Here is a 22275-nt window from a genome sequence, read left to right on the forward strand (position 1 = left end):
TAGCTGTGGATAGTATATACTAAATCTTTTCTCATAACTTGCGATTCATTCGCTCAACCACACCATTAGGTGACGAATTATAAGGAGCTAAGCTTCTGTTTAATCCCATTAACCTCACAAAACTTACTGAATTTTTTAGATATATACTCTTTTTCGTTGTCTGCTCTTATGCATTTTAATTTTTAACCCTTTTGAGTACTAATAAATGCATAAAACCTTTTAAGGACGTCCAATGCCTTGCTTTTCTGCTTAAGCAAGTAAACCCATAGCTTTCTAGAATGGTCATCAATAAAAGACACAAAATAATGAAAACCACTATGAGTTTTTATTAGTATGGTACATACATTAGAATGAACTAAATGCAAGATACATGCCTTCCTAGAGGCTCCATGAGAGTATGAAGTCTTTACATGTTTTCCCAAAACACAGTCATCACAAAAGTCAAGCTTTGAGTTTTTACATTAACTCTTTCAAGTGAAGAAAGTACTTGTAAACCTTGTTGGCTTATGTGTCCAAGACGCTTGTGTTATAACTCCGTGTGATTGCACTTTAGCGATTGCAACAAACTTTCTAGGAAGTGTCTTGCAGTGAAGATAATATAGAGTTCCCTTTTTACCACCTCTAGTGACTGGCATAGACCCTTTTTGTATCTTCCACATTTCACCGCCAAAGATAGTGAAGTAACTCCTGCTATCTAGTTACCCAATAGAAAGTAAGCTCTTCTCAATACTAGGTACATACCTAACATTATGAAAGATCAATTCGTGACCATTTTCAAGAACTAGGTGTATGGTGCCCATTCCTTCAATATCACATGCATGGTTGTTGCCTAGATAGACTTTCCCAAGGTTACCTTTTGTATAAGAAGAAAAACACTCCAGGGATGGAGTTATATGAAATGAAGCACCACTGTCAACAATCCACGATTGTGACAAACCATGATGAGCAGACAACAAGGCATCTATCATATCCCTTTTAGTGACACACATGTCTTCCACTGTCATGGCATGTGGATCTGAAGATGCAACTAGCAAATTATCATCTTTATCTTTTTTTATCTCTTCAATAACAACATTAGATACTGCATTTGCCTTTTCTATTTCTTTAGGGGTAGAGCTGCTATCCTTCTTATTCTTTTTGCGTTTTGCATTAGCCTATTTCTTGCATTCTTGCTCCTTTTTATAGTACTTGCAATTGGGCTTTTTATGCCCTTTTCGTCCACATTGATAGCAAGTGACGTCTTGCTGTTTTTCCTTGCTTTTGCTATAATTTTTGTTCTTATTTGTAGCATTTTTTGGTCATCCTCTTACATTGTAGGTTGATCCACTATTTCTCCACTTGCCTTGCGTCTAATCTCCTCATTGAGAATATAACCATGCACACCATTAAATGTTAAGTTGGGGTTGTTGCTCAATGACACAACCAATGTTTCCCATGAATTGGGCAAAGTCATGAGCAAGAAGATGGCCCTTAGCTTAGGATCAAAAGCTAGCAAGCCTGGATCCTGTAACTGACTCAAAATACCAATGAAAGCATTTAAATGCTTTGAGGGAGGCTTAGACTCATCAAGCTTCAAGTTAACTAACTTTCGCATGAGATGTACTTGATTGACAGGAGTTGTATTCTCATACATAGCCTTGAGTTTCTTCCAAAGTGCATAAGCAGTGGTAAGTCCCTTGATATCAACCAAGATATCATCTGTGACAGCCATTTTAATATTAGTAATGGGTTTCTTATTCATTTTATCCCAATCCTCATCTTACAAAGCAATAGGCTTATGTTCTGCCACTCTTTATTACAACCCCAAACATGCTTATTACTAGAAGATTTATTTAATGAATGCTTTCTTAGAGAGTGTCCATGTCCCACATGCCAAACCTTAATTTGGGAGGATCCACTCATCTATAAATAGACAGGTTGCCCATCACTCAGCCTTAATGTTGTTTTGCAAATTGTTGGTTCTTGTTCTATGCTGCCTTCACCCCTGCCCAAAAGATATCTCAATTCGAGCTTGCTGTCCATTAGTTTGGCACCTGCTATCAGCCTTTTGCCACTTGCTGGTGACAGTTTGCAGTTTGCAGCCCTCTATCCTTGTGTTTGCTGGTCTCACATTGCAGCTGCTGGCACCTGATTTCCAGCCTTTGTCTACTATCAGACACCTTTCCCAGGCTGGTTTGCTGCTGTTTGATCAGTTTCAGCTTGGGTTTTCAGCTTTCAGTCAGTCACCATCATCATCAGGATAGTTTTGTGTTGTGCTTACAGTTTCCAGCTTGATGCTTGCTTCTTTCTGGCACTTCTCCAATTACTACCTAGTGTTTGAGCTGTCCCCATCGTGTTTGGCAGGTCCTTGTGCACCCCTAGCCCGATGCCTTGGTTGCTTTAGGATGGGATGCCTTTGGGATGATTATGGCTGGGCTATGCTTTGCAGTCTCTTCCTGGTTCCAGTTTTGGGCCTAAGAGCAGGTGTGGAGGTAAAAACTGTTTTATTATAGCCCCAAAACATGCTTATTACTAGAAGATTCGTTAAAGGACTGCTGTCCTAGAGAGTTTGTGTCCCACATGCCCAACCTCATTTTTGGAGGATCCACTCATCTATAAATAGACAGGCTGCCCATCATCACTCAATTCTAATCTTGTTTTGCAAATTGTTGGTGTTTGTTCTCTCGTGTCTACACCCCTTCCCAGTGGATATCTCAATTTGAGCTTGCTGTCCATCAGCCAAGCACCTAGTACCATCTATTTTCCAGCTGCTGGTGACAGTTTGCAGCCCTCTATCCTTGCATTTGCTGTTCGACATCACATCACAGCTGCTGGGAACCAATTCCCAGCCTCCACCTCCTATCAGACACCCTTCCCAGCCTTCACCTACTCTGTGTTTGTTGCTGTTTGATCTGTTTCGGCCTGCGCTTTCAGCTTACAGCTAGTTGCCATCATCATCAAGACAGTTCAGTGCTTGTTTACAGTTTCCGCTGTGACGCTTGCTTCTTTCTGGCACTTCTTTAGTTGCTGTCCACTGTTCGAGGTGTCCTAGTCGTGTTGAGCCTGATCTAGATTCTCTTGATGTGTGTTTGTTGTTACTGTGTACACTCGGAGGGTGTTTGCAACGTTTCAAGATCCGTATAGAGTATGAAATACTCTCCATCTCATACCCTTTGCCTTTGTCCTTTAGAGACACGAGAGTTCGAGGTTCAATATTTACCTTGCATAGTGTGTTTGTTGCATTGAGCATTGTATTTATTCATTGAGCATTGTATTTATTCATACCCTTTGCCTTTGTTCTTCAAAGACACGAGAGTTCGAGGTTTAATATTTACCTTGCACAGTGTGTTTGCTGCATTGAGCATTGTATTTATTCATTTATCTTTAGCGTTCATTGTCTTTGAGTTACCCTAACTGTATCGAGTTCTTTTATCAATCTATGCTTTGTTGTACGATTGTGTTTATATTGTGTGTTTGAGTATTCTTTTACATACGTATTATATGATAATGAGATGGAGAAGTGGTAGCCTTTAAATAGGTTGAAGCAATAGAAAATTTGCTTAGGTAAGCCAACAATTAATGGGGTCAGAAATACAAGTTGGCTAGTCATAAATGTACCAGCTACTTAGAAATGAAAACACTCTAGTAGATTGCTGATCAACATGATATGTACATTGCTAATACCCTTTGTTAGATTATAAGTGATTATTAAAATAAAAATATACGATGATGAAAGATCCACCATAGTGTTAGCAGTCTAGTCAGCTCATGTGTGAGTCTAGATCATGCTTGACATAACTAGGCATTCTACGCATTTTATTATGGTCAGTATGATGTCTTTTAGGCATTTATTGCCGGTTGACCAACATTAAATGTTGGCTAACTTGTGGCCATTTATGGCATATTTTTGTCCTATTTATTTCAGGCTCCCTCCTAAGTCAGTCATTATCACGTGCAAGTTATGTGGAGAGAGGAGTTGGTGCCAGTGCCTATGAGTTAGTGACTCACTATTGTATGCGTCTTTCTCTTGTTTGGTATATGAATTCCATTTCCTAGGCATTCTTTTGAGATATATTCTTTGCAACGTTCTTTTGTGTTTTTCTCTTTTGTCCTTGTGTTCAGTAGTTTATTACAACATCTATGCCCTTGCTGCAAAATTTTTCTGATTTTAGGTCTCATTGTTTCATCTATTGATTAGGTACTCCTCTTGCCGCAAATCGGGCTACTTTCAGCCCTACAGATTTGCGTTTGTTGCATTTGATGCATCGCCAACTTGCTTTGTGTCCTTTCCAAGATCCGTTTTCAGTCTTCACCTGTGCTCCCCTAGGTGCATAGTAGCAAGGGAATGCTGTTCCATCCCCTTGGGAACGTGTTCCACACCAAAAAAATGCTCAAGGAATGGGAAAACACTATGGGGAACATCTATGAAGGGGGGACAGCTGGGAAAATGTGGATGCAGCCCAAAGTGACGATTGCTATTGGGACTGTTGAAAGTGACCCACGAGGTGTTCGGACTGTGATGAGTGGCATGCAAACTGTTGGACTGTCGGGAGTAGGGCATTGTGTGCTGCGACTCATGTGCAATCATTTCAGCCTCTAGGTAAGAAAACTGTCAAGTAGATTGTAGTCTCATCTTTCTCTCTCTCCATTTCAAAACAAGCTGTAGCTCTGAGTATACAGTTGAAACTTTTCCTCCCTCTCTCTCTTTATTTGGCTACAACCTATAATATAGCATATTCTCTCTCTTTCTAGACTCTCAAAACAGACCGAGTCTCATGGAGGTGCAAAGAAATGGAAATATAAAAGGTGTGACCAATTGAAAACAAGAGGATCCAATTGTATGAAGCAATACTTATGCCTTGTTAATGTCGGAGCCTAAATAAATTTTTGTCCAAACACCACACTTGAAATGCGAAGACAGCTCTTGGCAAAGTATCCAAGTGAAGAAGACAAAGCATGTGCAAGGAAAAATCAAGCAATTGATGTCTCTTTTTTTAGTGGACAAGTTGACAATATAGTCATGGGTGATGGAGTCATGCATGGGGGACTTGGAACTTTTGTATCCTCAGAATCCCATCATGGAAAATGGAGCAAGCAACAAACCTCGGGAATAACTCGGGATCCTTGTAGAGAGGTTGGATGTAGTTGTGGCAAGGTTTTTCTACCATGATCATGCTGCATTTAATGTTATAAGATTTCCTTACTTCCTTGAGATGGTCTAAGAGATTGCAAAGTATGGTCCAACCTATAAGCCTTCGTTATATGAGACACTGCGTACCACTTTGTTGCAAAAGGAAAAGGATGTAAGTGAATGTGCTTTGGCAGCTGTGCAAGAAAGTTGGGTGAAGAATGGTGTCTCTTTGATAGCGGATGGGTGGAGTAATACTCGAAAAAAACAGTCCATCCATGGGATGGTTGCTTCTTCCCATGGAAAGATGCAATTCATTTCCTCACATGATGCCTCAAGCAAAAGAAAAAGTGCAAATTTGCTTGTGGAGGAATGGGCAGAAGATATTGAAAAAGTTGGGGCTGAAAATGGAATCCAGTTTATTGTTGATGGTGAGGCAAATAGCCAAAATAAGCTTTTCAAATGAGTAACCGGCTTCTCCTTAATCATATTACGTTTTTGATTAAGTGCTATTAATGACTTAGTCATTAATCATAAGTGAGCTGCTCAATGAGCGAAACTTTAGCTTAGGGCTTGCTTAATAACTTATGTATCCTAAGTGAGCTGCTTACTGGGCGAAACTCTCAATGTAGCTCAAATGTAAATTACAAACTTTCAATTTAATGAAAGTTTCATGTTGTGTCTTGTTCCTTTACCCCTAGCCATGTACCACATGGCCGGCATACATGTTTGTCGCATGCCCTAGTGTCAAATCTTTCATTGTTGATGCAATGGTCACCATGCCAAGAGCTAGGGGTACCAAAATTAAAGTTCATTTTGATTAAAAATCTTTGTTAAGTTTAATTAAATCATTAATTTTATTTCCCATTTTGGTGGCAGGAACTATTTGTGAATTGAGTGTAGTGAACAGAGGCACACAACCAAGATAGGCGAACCTTTCCTCTGATGTGTAAATCAGGCTGAAAACGTAAAAAAGATGGAAACATAGGTAGGAAGATGTTGATGCATGTGAAAAAAAAGAAAAATGACTTTTTAAAAAATGGTGAAAATGTCAGTAGCTGAGTATGAACAATGCCTGGGCTGATCAAAATGCAGGCTGTAGCCGTGAAAACATAGGATACAGCACTGAAAATGCAAGATAAACAGTCCACCCATTAGCTGAAGTCTGCTACCCAGCTGTTAGATGAAGTGCCCAGGCCAGCTGAATGTTAATAGTAGCAAAATGCAAAGTTTGTTGTGAAGAGGGATCAGACCTGAAACAGCAGTTGAAACACAGAAGGCAGCACCAGAACCAAGGCACTTGATGTGGAGCAATATAAGCAAAAATATGAAGTTGCTGTGAACACAGAGAACAAGAACACACTACTCAGAAATAATGAACTCGCGTAACAAAATCCATATATCAAAGCACAAGACTGTGTAATGGACTGTGGGCAACCAATAGAGTGCTCCCAGTCTCCCTCTTTCCAATAGGATGAAGTGTGCACGCATCATATGATAATGAGATGGAGAGGTAGCCTTTAAATAGGCTGAAATAATAGAAACTGATGATAGGGTCATCTGGCAACTAATAAGGCCATAAATGCAAGTTGGCCAGCCATAAATATGCAGCCTACTTAGAAATGAAATGCACTCAAGTAGACTGACAATAGAACCATGATTTATTGTACATTGCTAACAGAGTTTTGGTCCAACTTTATTTTGGGTATGTCCATATGTTGGGCCAGGTGCCTTTCATGGATGGAGTACTTTATGTCTGCCTCCTTATCTCTGTTGAGTGGCATCCCACCTTTGCCCTATAAATGCCACACCCAGTTGTTCATGCTCATCAATCGCTGCCATTGTACATCCACCACTCACCAGTCATTTTACATTTGGGTCATTCATCCATAGATCTCCTTCGTATTCTTCCTCCACTCTTCATGTTCATACTCTACTTTGTTGCATGCATGATGCCTTCTCTCATCGCGGTATTGGAGTGCAGGCTGTGTTGCTGATTGCAAATGGAGAGTGATATTTGTAATATATTCTCTGAGTTAGAGACCAAGTTTTTTGCATGTCATATTACTTGGTGTAGGTTCTTGATTGGGGAATGGGGGGTTGGAATCTTTCCCTATAGAGCATTATGCTTTTGTGACGTGGAGCTGCTTTGATGTAAATTTTGGTTAGTCAAATTGACATTCAAATATAAATACAAGAGAGGTAAAATATAACAATTGTTTGCTTTCGCAGTTTCACAGGCGAACTGTCACTGAATTTATCACCAGTTTTGATCCATCTGCCCATGTATGGACATATTCCTGTGGCTTCAGTAAAGCATTGGGAGTCTTTGATTTGTTAGACTTATAGTTTGTCTAATATCTTCTTTTTGATGTTTTTAATTGCAGAATTTTGAAAGCCGCGAGGTTATGTTACAAAAATTTGCAGATAGGTCTCCTCCTAAAGTAGAGGTGAGCTGTTTCAAGCAGGCTGCAATTGGCACAGCTTTACCTGATCCTGATATCCCCCTGAGTGCCGATGCTGTGGCTTCCCAAGAGTAAGGATGTGGATTAACTCTCTGGACCTGGATAATGAGATCACCTTTTGTCTTAGTGGGCTGTATTATTTTAACGTTTGTGTTGTCTGAATGTAAACTTTATAGGGGTCTCGTGTCTGGAGGTCAACTGCGTCTTGGTTCTGGGGATCAGGATACAGCTGCAGTTGAATTGGTTCAAAATTCTACACTTAAAGGATTTGAGCCTCCTTGGGTGCGCCCATTTCCTCCTCAACTACCTACACAGGAAGGAGAGGTAACTGCACATTAAGTCTGTTTGTTTTTTAAACATAAGTTCCTGCAGTGGACATTGCCCAGAGTTAAGGGTAAGATTGCCCAAGTGTGCACTTTTTGATGACTTTGCTTGGCATAGCCAACCTCATAATTACCTGACAGTGATGTGTTCAGGAGGCTAGATGCAAGATTTTAGTCAGAAGAAAGCCTGGAATGTGATTGGCCACTGTAACATCAACAATTTTGGGCTGAACAAGAGTTTACTGAATGGTGTGCAGATAGTGTGGCTGATGCCAGATAACAATCATGAGCTTCTGTGGGACTACGGAATGTGTGCTGATATAAGTAGAGGAGCAGCACTTAGAGAGCTTATTACAAAAGCCCTAAAAGGACCATTGTCCCTCACACAGCAGCAAGTATAATATTCTGCTTGATGGCATGTTTTCCCAGCATACACACTGAAACTTATATTCATTAGTTTGTGGCATTTCTGATGACACCTGTTTGTTGGCATAGCAAGTGCTTTTGGAGCTAGAAGCAGATCCGAAACTTGTCTATCACTGTGGTTTGACACCCCGGAGGCTGCCTGTAAGTCTCCTTTCATTTCTGTCTTCAAGATAGTTTCTGACAGTTTGTTTTGATGTTGTGGCTTCACACCCTGCATTTTAAAATTGTTATGCACTTGTTAATGTCCCTTCTTCTTACACTCATGATAGTGATCATGAGATGTATTTAGGAACAGCAATTATATTGAGTCAACCTTTTTTGGCCTCAAGACAATGTATATGAAGGTTTCTCTGTTTATGACCAATTTTTTCCAGGCTGAAATCAAGGTCCAAATTATTCTCTAGTTAGGAGGCCCTTGATACTCTTAAAAAGCATTTAGTTAGTGGTAATGATTAAAAAAGATTTGTGTAGTAAGTTAGGAGGCCCTTGATACTCTCAAAAAACATTTAGTTAGTGGTAATGATTTAAAAAGATTTGTGTAGTAAGTTAGGAAAATCCTTGTGTGACAAGCAGATGGGTTTTTAAAATTGGTTGGATCGAGCGATGGCGACCTGACCCTTTGTGTTGACTCTGTCGAGGCCTGAACGCCTGCACAATCCTGCTCTGTGTCAGCGCACACAGAGAGAGAGAGAGAGAGAGAGAGAGAGAGAGAGAGAGAGAGAGAGGCGGAACGTGAGCTTCTGCAAGCGCAAGGTTGGGCTCTTCAAGAAGGGCCAAGAGCTGATCGTGCTTTGCGATGTCCATGTGGCCCTCATCGTCCTCTCGGCTGCCGGCAAGCTCTTCACCTTCAACAGTCCGTGCAGGTCCATGCACTCTATTCTGGAACCCTACTTGAGCCAGAGCAGTAGCAGCCTGACGGATATTCATCATCATAAGGAGATTCAGAGCTTCCTTAATAATACTACTACTACTAGCTGTGGGGCAGCTGTAGCCAACTCTGCATCCGCCTCTGGCATGGACGATCTTCAACGTGTAGCTGCTCATTTTGAAACTGTGTAGAGAGCTTGCAGCACAATCTGAGGGTTTTGAACAGAGTGAGAGAGATACAGAGGAAGAATTTTGGGATCGGAATCTGCTTCTGCTATGGCAAACCTGTAGGAATCTAATGGTATCGATATGGCCTTTCTCGATCAGCAGATCGGGCAAGGGAATGACAAAGACTTGGCTGACTCGGATGGTGATTTGTTGGTAGATGAACCTGGGCCGTTGCTGGATAGTGAAGAGATGGGCAAACGTCGTAGGATGTCGGTTGAAGAACCGGCCTTCGGCCCGAATTTGCCTCAGCCTGAGGTTCATGTTTCATGTCCACAACCTAATGGGTCTTTACAGTTAATGTTGGCCACTGCCAATCATCTTATGTCGGATTATGTTCACAGTAATGAGGATAAAGCTAACACATTACCGGAAGGGGATCAAGTAGTAGCAGTCATGGGAACTGACCTGGTCCTACAACAGATAGTTGCTTTCCATGAGAGGGCAGCCATATTTTATTTTACTAGAAGGACTCTTTTGATCAGCAGAATTCGTGCTTGGCTGCAGTTCTGAACAATGCCCAGATGATGCTTCAGGGCGTATGCAGGTTCTTTGAGGTTCTGTTTTGTTCTGCAGAAGTACGGGCTCTTGTCATGCAACGCATTCCTTTGTTTATGGATGGGCAGCTAGTTCATGTGGTCCCTTGGAGGCCCATGGCTGAATTTCAGGACATGCTGATATAGGCTTGCCCAATTTGGGTAGAGGTGGTGGATTTTCCTGCGCATCTTTGGAGACTTCTCCCTATGGTACTGAGAACCCTTGGTGAGGTTGTGGTGGAACCTCGACTGGCTTCCTATAATAGGAACCGGGCATGTATGCTGTGGGATACAAGTAAACCTCGCCCGAAAAAAATTCATTTTGAAGTTCTAGGCTTACAAACGTTGGTGTATGAGTTGAAATGGGGTACTTTTGCGGGACATTGTTTTAGATGCAGTCAATTGGGCCATTTCATTTTGGAATGCGACAAAAATACAGAGGTAGTGCAGGGCTCTATGGATCAAGATATGGAAATGCAAGACCACCACCCTCAACACATGTTTCAGCAAACAATACTTGATCCAGAGCACCTTCCCCAACAAGGTCGTGACGAAGGCAAGAAGAATGACCCTCACAAGGGTGGGGAGCGTCCTTCGACTGTGGTAGGGCGGAATTTGTCTCCTCGGGAGGATTCTTGGGTCACTGTGGTTTGTCGTAATGCTAGGCAAGATTCTCGATTGAATCCTGTCCATCCTTCACCACCCCCAATCACTTAAACCTTCCAACGCAGAGGTAGGGGTTTTTATATGAAACCTCAATCTTTGCATACCCGAGCAGTGGAAGATAGAAGGACTTCTGATTCAGCCTTGCGATTCGAAGCTCGTGGAAGGCTTGTGCCTCCTCGGGACGTTTTCCACTCCCAGCAAACTGGAGGTGACTTCCCAAGCTTCGATTGCGGGTATGTAGAGAGCAGATCTTGTAGATGTTATACGTACTGAAATGGAGAGATTCCAGGCTGCCAAGGCTATAGATGTAAAAGGGAAAGGGAAAGCGATGGTTCAATAGTTTTTCTTATTGTCTGATTGATCATGAAACTTGCTTTGTGGAATGTAAAAGGTATTTCTTCGGGCAGCAAGCAATATCTGTTGTGGAAAGTTGTGCTTGCCGGAAATTGGGATGTTTTTTGTGCTGTGGAGCACAAACAACATTCTTTGGTTGGATCTTCTTATGTGTATAAGGATTATGCGGTCTTTTTGAGTGGTCGCGCTCCATACAAATTGGGAATTATGCTGGCTGTCAAATCCTCCTTGCAACCAACATTGGTTTCTCAAGATACCCGCGGTCGATTTCTGATCTTGGAAATATGTTATGAGGGGGAGGTTCTGTGGATTGTAGGCGTGTATGCTCCTTCTAATGCAAGGGATCGTCATCAGCTTTGGGAGGACCTGCACTGCCTTACCTTGGCTTGTCAAGGCTTTGTTATGGGTGACTTTAATGCCTGTGTTTCTGCAGATCAGCGACCTCTCCACATTCGGTTATGGATGGTCTTGAGCGGCAGGCTTGGGACGCTCTTGCAGCAACATCTTTGAAACAAGACATGTGGTCCTGGATGTATCCATCACAAGCTGGATATACTTATCGCTCTTTTCAGCATCCAAATACTTGGGCCAGACTGGATGGAATCTACATCTGCCAAAGTGTCTCCTTTCTTCCTGTAGTCATTGATATGCGGGTGGAAAGACGACATGTTCTGTTAGATCATTACCCTTTGGTCCTAGAAATGAGCCACATACTTGTTCATGCATTCAAGGCTCTCCTTGCCCATTTGCGTCTTCGGTTTAATCAATCTTTTTTGCAGCAAAATCAGTTTTTGGTAGATGTTCAGCACCTAATAGCTTCTTTTAGCTTGAAGGTTCTATCTATAGGAATGGAAGCATGGGCGGTTTTTAGGGATAATGCGCGAGCCTTATCTCAACAATATGGTATTCAACATGCTTCCTTGTTTCGAGTTGAATTGCAACATGCTCAAGCTTTAGTAGCCCATTCCTTAGCTTTTTGTCAGACTGGGGATTTCGATGATGACTTGCTCACTTGCAGTGAATGGTTGAAAGGCAGGGTCCAATCTCTTCAGGAAGAGGAGTATGCAAAATACAAACTGTTAGCCAGAGCCGAAGCTTTACATGATAACAATAATCAAACTCATCAATTTTTTACTCGTGTGCATCAGAAATATGCTCAGGAAAATATTGTGCGCTTAAAGGATGGGCAAGGTGATATGGTGATTGATCATGCCTCCATTATTCGGATGACTATTGACTTTTGCAGGGCCTTGTTGGGTCCGCAAGAGATCCTTACAGATGCTGTTTTCTCTGCTCGAACATACATTTGTGGCTTGGTTAGTAATCAGGTGGCACCAGAATGGTTGAATCTAATGGAGGCCGATATTTCTGAAGAGGAAGTGGAAGAAGTGCCGTCTCACTTGCCTTGAAGGAAAAGTCCAGGCTGGGATGGGCTTCCTAACGAGCCGTTTTCAGCCAATGTGCAACTGCTTAAGGACCCATTTACTCGATTGTGTCAGCAGGTGTGGAACTCGGGTATGATGCCTTCAGACTGGACGATTGCAGTCATCAGGTTGTTGCCCAAAGTTCCCTCTTCGTCCTCTTTGAAACAATGGAGACCCATTTCAGTTATGGGATCGTTATATAAAATCTTCTCCAAGATCATTGCCAACAGATTGCAAAAAGTATTTCCGCACCTCATTCATCCACGTCAATACGGTTTCATTAAATGTCGGAATATAATGCACAACATTTTGAATGTCTAGTTGGGAATCGATTATGCCAAAGATTCTAGCCAGCAGGTTGTTATGCTTCAGTTGGATATTGAGAAGGCATTTGATCATGTCAGTTGGTCATTTTTGCGGCAATTAATGTCTACAATGGGTTTTGGCCCCCGTATGATTTCTCTACTTGATACCATAAGTCAGGGTGCAGTGGCCCATATTGCTCTTAATGGAGGGATTACGGAGGGAATCGCCTTATCTCGGTCTCTTAGCAAGGCTGTCCACTCAACCCCTTCTTGTTTGCTTTGGTAACTCACCCGATGCTCTCATTATTAGATGAGTTGGGAGCTCAAGGTGAGATAGTTGGCTTATCTCTTCCTAGCGGTGATCAGCTGGTGGGTCAATCTTTGGCAGATGTTTCTTTTATGTTTCTCAAGGCGGATCCTATTAATGTCAAACGGGCAATGGTGGTCTGGAACCTTTTTGCTTTGGCATCGGGTCTTCACATTAATACTAAAAAATCCACCATTCTCTCTTGTACGGAGAATGATCTACAGGCCTTTGGATGGAATGGAATTGTGATCCCAAGGGGCAATATAACTAGACACCCGGGATATCCTATTGGTGTGGAGGTTGCTCCCCATGCTTTGTTGGATTGGATGGCATCCCGAATCCATGACAGGTTCATGTACTGGAAATCTGAGAGTTGGCCTCTTCATGTTAGGCTAAAAGTGGCTCAATGCATCATGATTAGTATGATTTCGTTTTTTCTGCCATTGTTGCCTTGGACTAAGAAGTCTCTTTTGGAATTGGTCCAGCCTATCAGATTTATGTTGTGGAAAAAGAAAGGCAATCGTTTGGGGCAGGTATGGATCTCTTGGCAGCATGTGACCACTCCGAAAAGGATGGGGGGTGCAGCTTTGTTGGATGTTAATTTGCATATGGCCGCTTTGAGGTTGTCCCTTTTGCAGATTCTATGTATTCAGTGTCATCCTTGGTCAACTATTGCCAAATTCTTCATAGAAAAGATTGGCATCTCTCATGGAAGCATGGTTATTCATGCTTCCTGGTGGCATGCGCTTAATTCTACGAGGCTCATAAAGGTCTCCTAGTCTTTTCTCCTTTCTCATTTAAGTGCTTCATGGCAAGAGATGCTTTGTTTTGCTGTCTGGCGTCCTCCGGATATTCGTACGGAGGAAAATTCGTTGCAAGGAGAAATACTGGCTTCCTCAAGGTTGTTGGATTGGCCACACAAAAGATTTGTAGCGAGATAAGTTTAATCGGATGGCTAGGTTAGGGTTGAAGATAGTCTATGATGGGGTTATTCCGGGGCAGCCCCACCTTTATTCTTTTAGGCGTATTCGTCGGTACTTTAGGGTGCCTTGTGGATACATGGACATTTGGTATTCTATACAAGACTGTCTTCAGAGGTTCTCTCCTTTGCTTACATTACAGCCATTGCATCCATGGCGTGACTGGAAGTTTGTGCTTCCTGATGACTTTCAGAAAAGGTCAATAAATTAGATATATCATCAGATGGTGGAAGCTAAAAGATGGGTCACGGGGAAGGTTAATAAGTTCTGTCATCTCAGGGATAGCAAAAAGAAGTGGTGGGACAGATTTATCCAGCTTTGGAAGTCTAAGGTTCCGTATCAGGGTAAAGTGTCCATGTGGAGGCTGCTCATTGGGGGTCTTCCAATGGGAGAAGTGCTCCGTACCTGAAAGATCTTTGGAGGCTGCTGTGTTTTCTGTACTACATGTGATGAGACATTGCTTCACCTCTTTGTCTCTTGCCCTATTGTGAGACAGATATGGAATTTCATTTCCCGTGTGTGGTTCTCGATGTCCCAGCACCACATACCAGTTCGTTCGTGGATTATGGGAAATATGTCCTCTATGCCCTCTTTGTCTTCAGATTGTTCTTGCCTATTCCATTTTCTTAGATGGACAGCCCTGTGTCACATATGGCATACTTTTTGATTCGGCATCGAGCATCCATGGGCATGTGATCTGTGTGCGTGGATTGGTCTTATGGCAAATCACTTCTATGATGTCAGCAGACTTGGTCCTTCCGGACATTGCCGCTCCTTGGTTGGCGATTGTTCGCTCTACTCCAGTTGGTCTTTCTGTTTGATTTATTAGAATTGGTTATGTAATAGGTTGTTCTGAGAAGCCTACTCACATCTTGTAAATTTCTACAGTGACAGTGTGCGAGAGATTGAGTATGCTGACCTGATGCTCTGATGTAATAGCATGTAAGAGATATAGTGAGAATGTTGACCTGATGGTCTCATGTAAATATTTACTACTTAATTCAATTATCTTCACGAAAAAAAAAAGGTCAGTCGGAAGACGCCTTCCATTTCATCTATATGGAGGCCAAGCAGGGAGCAGGTGATAAGAGATTCATATACGAAGGATAATGTGCCGCAGGAAGATCAAGATTTAGGTTAATGGGGCCTTTTTTAGCCCTTGTAACTTTGTGAAAAAGGCGGATATCTAGGTCTTCAAACAATAAACAGGACTTGAGAGGTTATTTCAGCGTGATTTATTAGCTGTTCAAAGGAGAGATTCTATGGTTTGCAGCTGTCAAATATTTTGCAGTCCATATCTATGGCTCACGTGGCTGATGAGAATGGGGTAAGTAATTCCCTTGGGGAGAAGGAAAAGAGAGGGATTAAGTGCAACTTACCTGACTGGTCCATTTAAGATGGTGTATGTTTCATAGTCCATATCTATGTATCAGGTGGTTGATGAGGATGGGGGAAGCAATCTCCTTACACAGAAGAAAACGAGGGGATTGAAATGCAACTTACCTGATTGGTCCATTAAAGGATGTAAAGTCCCCAAAACACACTTACTAACTTTTAGCCCTTGTAACATTTAGAAAAACGGCAGAACTTGGACTTCAAGCAATCAACAAGTATGGGACGCTATTTGAGCCTTATCTAATAGCAGTTTAAAGGAGAGATTTCAGGGTTTGCTGCTTGTTGAAATTGATACTTGCCGTCTCCCCCTTGGGATGAGTGAAAAGGGGTATTAGATGCAACTTAACTAATTGGCCCATCATGTCCTACTCAAAGAGCTGTAAAGTTGTGTCTATTTAAAGTCTCGATGTTTGCCTTCCAAACTAATCCCCACTATCTTTTCTAATATTTTCATGTGGTCTCTTGATTCTTTGAAAGACATTGGGGTTCAACATGCAAAGGGAGGCATCCTTTATGAAGGTGCAGTGTATCTGTGACGCGGTAGCAGTTTCCTCAACAAATGACCAGTCACAAAATGAGCTAGAACCTTGCTAGAAATGTTCCTAGTACCACAGACACATAATTGGCCAAAGTTCTAGACATTTACAATGGCCCTAGGTGGTCATTTCTATTGTCCAAAGTGAGTTTACCTTTAGTAAACCATAGGGCAGCAGAACTTAAATCGACCATAGATTCAACAGTTAATCAGAATAGAAAGTAAAGAACAAGCGGAGCTAAAACACTTCTAGGTAGTTGCACATATGGTAACCATGAAACACATTTCACGAGGCATGTAACATGAAATGCGTTTCACTGTTGAAATATTTTAGTGTTTTTCACATACCCATTTCACTCCAAAGGAAACAAGCAATGTCTATAGTACACTTGTTGAATATATGTATTTTACATGTGTTATTCTGCGATTTCATGTTGCATCTCACTTAGGACATCCCCAAGGGTGAAACATTTTGTGCGGAAATGCAATGTTGCAGGTGTGATTGATTCAGGGGTGAAATGTTTCACTGTTACCTTGGTTGCACAATGCCACCCAGATATGAGCACAATTTGCTCAAAACCTTTGCATGCACCTGTTAGTGTTTCTTTACTTTATTTTAATAGAATAATACAACTCTACTTAGATGCATCTGCCCCACTCAGGTGCTACAACCGTTACTGCATCTCTGACGTGCCACCAGCACCTTGTCTAAATCAGTGCAGCCAACTAAGATTACCTTGGATGTCTTGCTTCGTGACTTACAGCAGCACACATGCAGCCAGCAAGCATCTCCATGATCAGATCGGCCTCCACAATTGTCAATTAGTTATCAGTCAAAACAGCAACACAATAGCCTGGTTGCTTGTTTGCAAGCACACCAGCCAGCAGCAGGCCAGAAACATCACCGGCTCTAAGGCAACACTGCCAGCTCTCTGGAAAGCATTGCCAATGCTCTGATTAGCACCGCCAGCCCAAGGATTAGCTTTGCTAAGCCAAGACAGCCTTGAGAGCTGCTGTCAACAGGCTCACTAGGTTTGGAACAGTAGTGCCCTCTCTTTTTGACAGCAAACACTGAGCAATCACTGCACAATTTGTCCAAATTGCTAGCCACGACTTGAATTTGATGCTATCTCAGCCTTGCAGCTTTTGGCTCATGGCTTTTCTTGCACAGAATAGCCAGACACAACTATTAGAATGCAAAAGAAAATAAAGCTTTCCAAAATTCAAAAGTTAAACATGACTTTACAGTACTCAAAGCTAAGCATGTCCATGATCAAATCAATCTCGAGCAAGCATCTTCATGATCAGATCATCTCCATAATTCTTGTGTTGAAAAAGGAAAAGTTTTGTTTTTTGGATTGAGGGAAGTGGCCTTGAACTTTATCCACCCATGTTTTTTTTTTTGACCGACATGCAATGTCTTTTAGATTTCAGGTTTCATTTCTAATCTCAATTATACTTTTATTGCATGTGTTTGCATGCTTATTTCTCTTTATTAAAGCCATCCGAAGTGTGAGGATGCATGGAGTCACACAAAGATTTGCATAACTATGAAGGTTGTACTAACTCGTAACTCTTGCTAGCAACCAATAGCTACTAAATAGTGAGCATAATGTGTATGTTTGGCAACGTAAGCATCTAACTATGTAAATGCTAAAGTAGTAACTTCTCTAGTGTAGTATAACATGCGTGCGCATGTGCATGCACACACATTTATATTATATTCATATTCATATTCATATTCATATTCTTCCGGTTTCCATTTTCTTGTTTTGTCACTTTAGACCAAGGCCGAAAGTCCATTTCGAGACTTTGAAATGTATATCCACATCTCCATTTTCAAACTCTTAGCAATTATAGTAGAGTCGGCCATTCTTTGCCACATAGTAACATGTGATGACCATTTTCTAGCTGCTTGTCTTTGTCCCATCTTGTCCCTATAACATCCACTCCCATCCGCACGTTACAGCCCTCTTTGATGTTGATAGTAGGGGATTGCAAATTTTGATTCTCGTCCTTGTCCCTAGAACTTGTCCCATGTTACTATGCTTTGACAAGAATCCACTCTTGTACAAATTGTGATGTCTTGTTTGCTAATCTTTTATAAAGCCAAATGAAATCTTCATGAATGACACTTTCCAGCTTCTAGCCGAATATCCATTTTGAGACTCTAAAATGCATTTCCATATCTCCATTTTCAAAACTCTTGGCAATTATAATGGAGTCAATCATTCTTTGCCACATAGTAACAAAAGTCTGTAGTGTCACCATCGATATTAGTGGCCAATAAATTGGTCTAGGCCCAAGTTTGACACCGGGTATCACCTAGTAGCTATCAGGTATAACTTATATAACTTCCTTTGGCATGCACTGCATCCTTGAGGTCCTTGGCTTGTTACCATGAAATAATTGCCATGTGCGTCTCATATTATCGGCAAGATTAAAACATCTCAAAATTTCACGTCCTTGTGACAAAGCGAAGGATTTTCAATGGTTGCTACTTCTTTTGTTAAACATCGGTAGATATCCCTTGCCATTGGCTCCTTACTTGTGCGATGGTGCGGAGTGTTTGGTTACTACTATTGGCCATTTGGTTTCGTGTGGTTGGACTATCGATGCTTTGAAAAGAGTGGATCTTTGGACATCCCAAGTTTGTGGATGCCATGCAGGCTGATATGAAAGTGCTGTTTTTTTTCTTACGCTTCTGGGGTTGTTGGCATATATGAACCATGAGGAATGCATTTATCTTTGATGCTTCATCGGGAGTGTAGAGTCATACAGTTCACTTGAAAGGACTTTTTCACTTTGCTTCCTTTGTACTTTGATTGTGATATCTCAGATTTTATGCCCGATGGCATAGAGCCATCTTGGATTGAGAGGGAAACCGATCCTTCCCCCTTTATTGGATTTTATTGAAACAAATCATGGGCACCAAGTGCTTAAACCATATATAATGGACTAATTTGCTGCAATTGTGAGAATTAGAGTTTGATCCTAATTTTTGCATAAACTAGGTAGAAAGCTTATTTCCTTCTTTTTGTGCTTTGATATGTTTACTCTAAGTAGAAAGCTTTTTGGATGAGTGTTAGCTAAGCGTGTATAAAGCATGTGGCGGAAATTTCAGTGTTAGTGCTTTTTCAAAGTGAAGAGAGAGACCTCCAATATATAGATGTGGGGCTTGGGTGCTCAAAAGTGGAAAGTGGAGGCTACAAATGCCAAGTGTTTTTTGAAAATGATAAGTGCTCAACAAAATGATAAGAGTAGGGACACTTGTTACTTTCAAAATGACAAGTCCTATTCTAGATGTCATCTGTCAATTTTCTAGTGAAAGAAGCTTCTAAGCCTTCTACTTGAGTAATATCTCAAATGGTTAAGAATTTGAGATAGCTATTGAAGTCGAAATCGTTCCTTGTGAAATTTCGGAGCCTTTAACATGAAAAAAATTTAAGTTTAAGTAACTTAAAAAAATAGTTACCTTTGAAATTTTAAAAGTCGCCAAATTTCAATTTTGGAGAGCTTAATTGTATAGGTTCATCGGTTCATGGTTTATTTTCTTGATCATAAGCATTTGGTTTTTCCCTCTGAAATCACTCATTATGTGGGCTTCTAGTCGATGCGACTATTTGAGTGAAAAAATCTTAGTCATTTGGACTTGTTGGCAATTTGAGCACTTGACTAAACTTTTGATTCTTTTTGGGCATCTCATCAATGACAATCCAAATATGATCACAAGGTATTTCACAAAAAGATAAGCATCTCATGTATCTTTTTGAAATGCTTACATGATCACAAGGTGTCCTATAAAAAAATAAGCATCTAATGTACTTTTCATCCTACAACTTTTTCATAAGGTGAAAGCATTTTTTGATAATCGTTAAAATACTCTTATGGCTCCATTTAGAATCTAAATGAAAATAATTTTAAATTTCAAAAGAAACTTTTTAGAAATGTTCCTTGTTTTTTAATCATATGAAAAACTATTTGCTTGGTTGAACTATATCTTCTCGTTCACGTACTTCAAATGGATCCTCTATTTTAGATTCTAGTGGTGGAGGCCTTGTCAAGAAATGACTGAGCAACCAGAGAGAGAGTGGGATTTGCATGGAGAGACACAAAGTGTGTACGACAAACATTGAGAGAAGAAAAGAAGAGAAACTTAGATGAATGAATGAAATAATGAAGTGGATCTAAAACAAGGGTGCCGTAGCACAAAGGATGCCTTGGAGCAGGGAGATTGCCGAAGAAGCCTCCGAGTTTGCAAACGCAGGGATGATGAATTGTCGCTTGGAGTAGAGAGATTGCTAAAGAAGCTTGTGAATGTGCAATGCAGGAATGAAGAGGTGATGCTTGGAGTAGGGAGAGTGTCGTCGAAGGGTGAGGAGCCTTTGAGTTTGCAAACGTAGGCCTAAAGACTGATGCCTAAAAACTCTCCAGTAACTGGTATCAGTCTTTAGGCCTTTTGAGTTTGCAAACGTAGGACTAAAGACTGATTGTTGCCAGTTACTGAAAATGTAAATGTCAACAATCTCTAATGATGATGACGCTAACTAGGAAGTGTGACGTCTGATAAAGGAAGTGGCGAGGATGCAAAACACAAGATCCAACTAACCCTGATGATGATGCTTGCTTGTGGATGAAGTTGCACGATGAAGAAAAACTGTTTAGATAGTCAAACACAAAGGTGAAGATGACGCTTGGAGGAGGAGGAATTGTTGTGAGCTATGGATGTGCTGTCGCTAGGTTGGAGAAGTTGACGCTAGGTTAGAAATGAACTCCAAACGCAAACCTAATGCACAGTAGACAGGGCATTTATAGAATATGATGGAAGGAGAGAGGAGAGACGAAAGTCTTAGAAGAAGTGAGTGTGGTAAACTAGGTGAAGAATGAATGGGAAGTGGTATATATAGGCACTAACAGTCTCGAGTCTCGTCCACTGAAGTCTTCGGAGTGGCGCTCTGACTCTCTCAAAAGGCCGTAGAAAGGCTTTTTGGGGTTGGAAATTGAAATCCGAAATGGAATTGAAGAAGGAAAATTGCACAGAATGATGTGGTTTCTCAAGGGGCCTGTCATAAGGCTTCGAAATATGAATATGAAAAGTGTTGTGAATTCTCTAATTCTTTGGAAGTTGTAATCTATAACAAAAATCATTTATCTTTTCATTGACTTGAAATGACTCTTAATTTGTTGTTGTGAGCTTAGTGACTTTGGATGAAGGCTTGTTAGAGTTTCTTAGACAAGCTTTGTTAAATTTCAGCCACATGCAACCTCCTTGTAAAACAAAATGTCTTCTATGTTTATCTATTACTTTCTTTTGTTTTCCTTGAGATCTTTGTATAGCTTGTCTCACGGTGTATCCGTGTTATGTATAAATTCATTAGATGAAATATCTCCCCCTTTGAGAATAGGAAGTAAGAGTGGTTTACCATATATGATCTCGAATGTGTTTTACGTGTAGAAGTATGAACTATGTTATTCGAGACACACTCTACTTAATGTATATACTTTTTCCATTGTTGGTTGGCTTTATGACAATAGCACTTCAACGTATTCAATATTGTGAGATTGATTATCTCCCTTTGTTCATCAATTTGAGGATAACAAGAGGAAGAAAAAATAAGCTTTGTATTTAAATTTTCAAAGAGAGATCACTAAAAGAGACTAGCTATTCGTGGATCCCTTTCACTCACAATGGATTGTGGTAACCATGATGCTTGAAGATTTGGTGAATAAATATGCTATTCATATACTGAGACTTAATATTCTTCTTGACTAGAATGAAATGAGCCTATTTGTTGAACTTGTCAATAATAGTCCATGTGCTATCATTGCCATTGGCTTTTTTTGGTAAGCCAAAAATAAAATCCATAGCAATGTTTTCACAAGGTTAACTTGGGATTGGTCATGGTTGTAAAAGCTCTACAAACTTTTGGTGATCAAACTTTATCTTTTGACACACAAGTCATTCTTTAACAAACTGCTCAATGTCTCTTCGAAGGCTTGACAAAAAGAAATACATTTTAAGCATCTCAATTGTGTCCAAAATACCACGATGAGCCATGTAGGGAGCAACATGTCATTCTTCCATTATTTTAGGCTACAAATCTTGAGTAATACAAAATTTATTTCCCATCGAAAAAAATCCATCTTTGATAACATGAGAGTTTGTCTTTTTACCAATTTGTAAACTTTTTCAAATGATTTTAAAACCTTCATTAGAAGCATATATGTTTCTCATACCAATGAAATTTGTATGATGAATTATAGACATTGTATGAATCTTAGGCCTTCTTGACAAGGCATTACCTTGTTTTGCTTCTCAGGAATATGCAATATTTGAAATTTGAATTGAGCTAAATAATT

The 22275-nt window shown here is 40.7% G+C and overlaps 1 protein-coding gene across 1 annotated transcript in view; it reads left to right on the forward strand.

The window, feature by feature from the left end:
- LOC148013863 (CCR4-NOT transcription complex subunit) overlaps nt 1-22275 on the forward strand; it is an 81819-nt gene that overhangs the window by 41926 nt on the left and 17618 nt on the right. Inside the window, exons 4-8 of the mRNA XM_087667021.1 lie at nt 7340-7393; nt 7495-7643; nt 7749-7896; nt 8153-8290; nt 8391-8462. Of these exons, the coding sequence (XP_087523147.1) occupies nt 7340-7393; nt 7495-7643; nt 7749-7896; nt 8153-8290; nt 8391-8462 (561 nt within the window). The remainder of the gene's footprint in view (nt 1-7339; nt 7394-7494; nt 7644-7748; nt 7897-8152; nt 8291-8390; nt 8463-22275) is intronic.

Source organism: Lygodium microphyllum, chromosome 25, assembly GCF_053477565.2.
Source record: "Lygodium microphyllum isolate KBCC chromosome 25, Lygodium_microphyllum_v1.1.10, whole genome shotgun sequence".
In the NCBI taxonomy this organism is placed as follows: domain Eukaryota; kingdom Viridiplantae; phylum Streptophyta; class Polypodiopsida; order Schizaeales; family Lygodiaceae; genus Lygodium; species Lygodium microphyllum.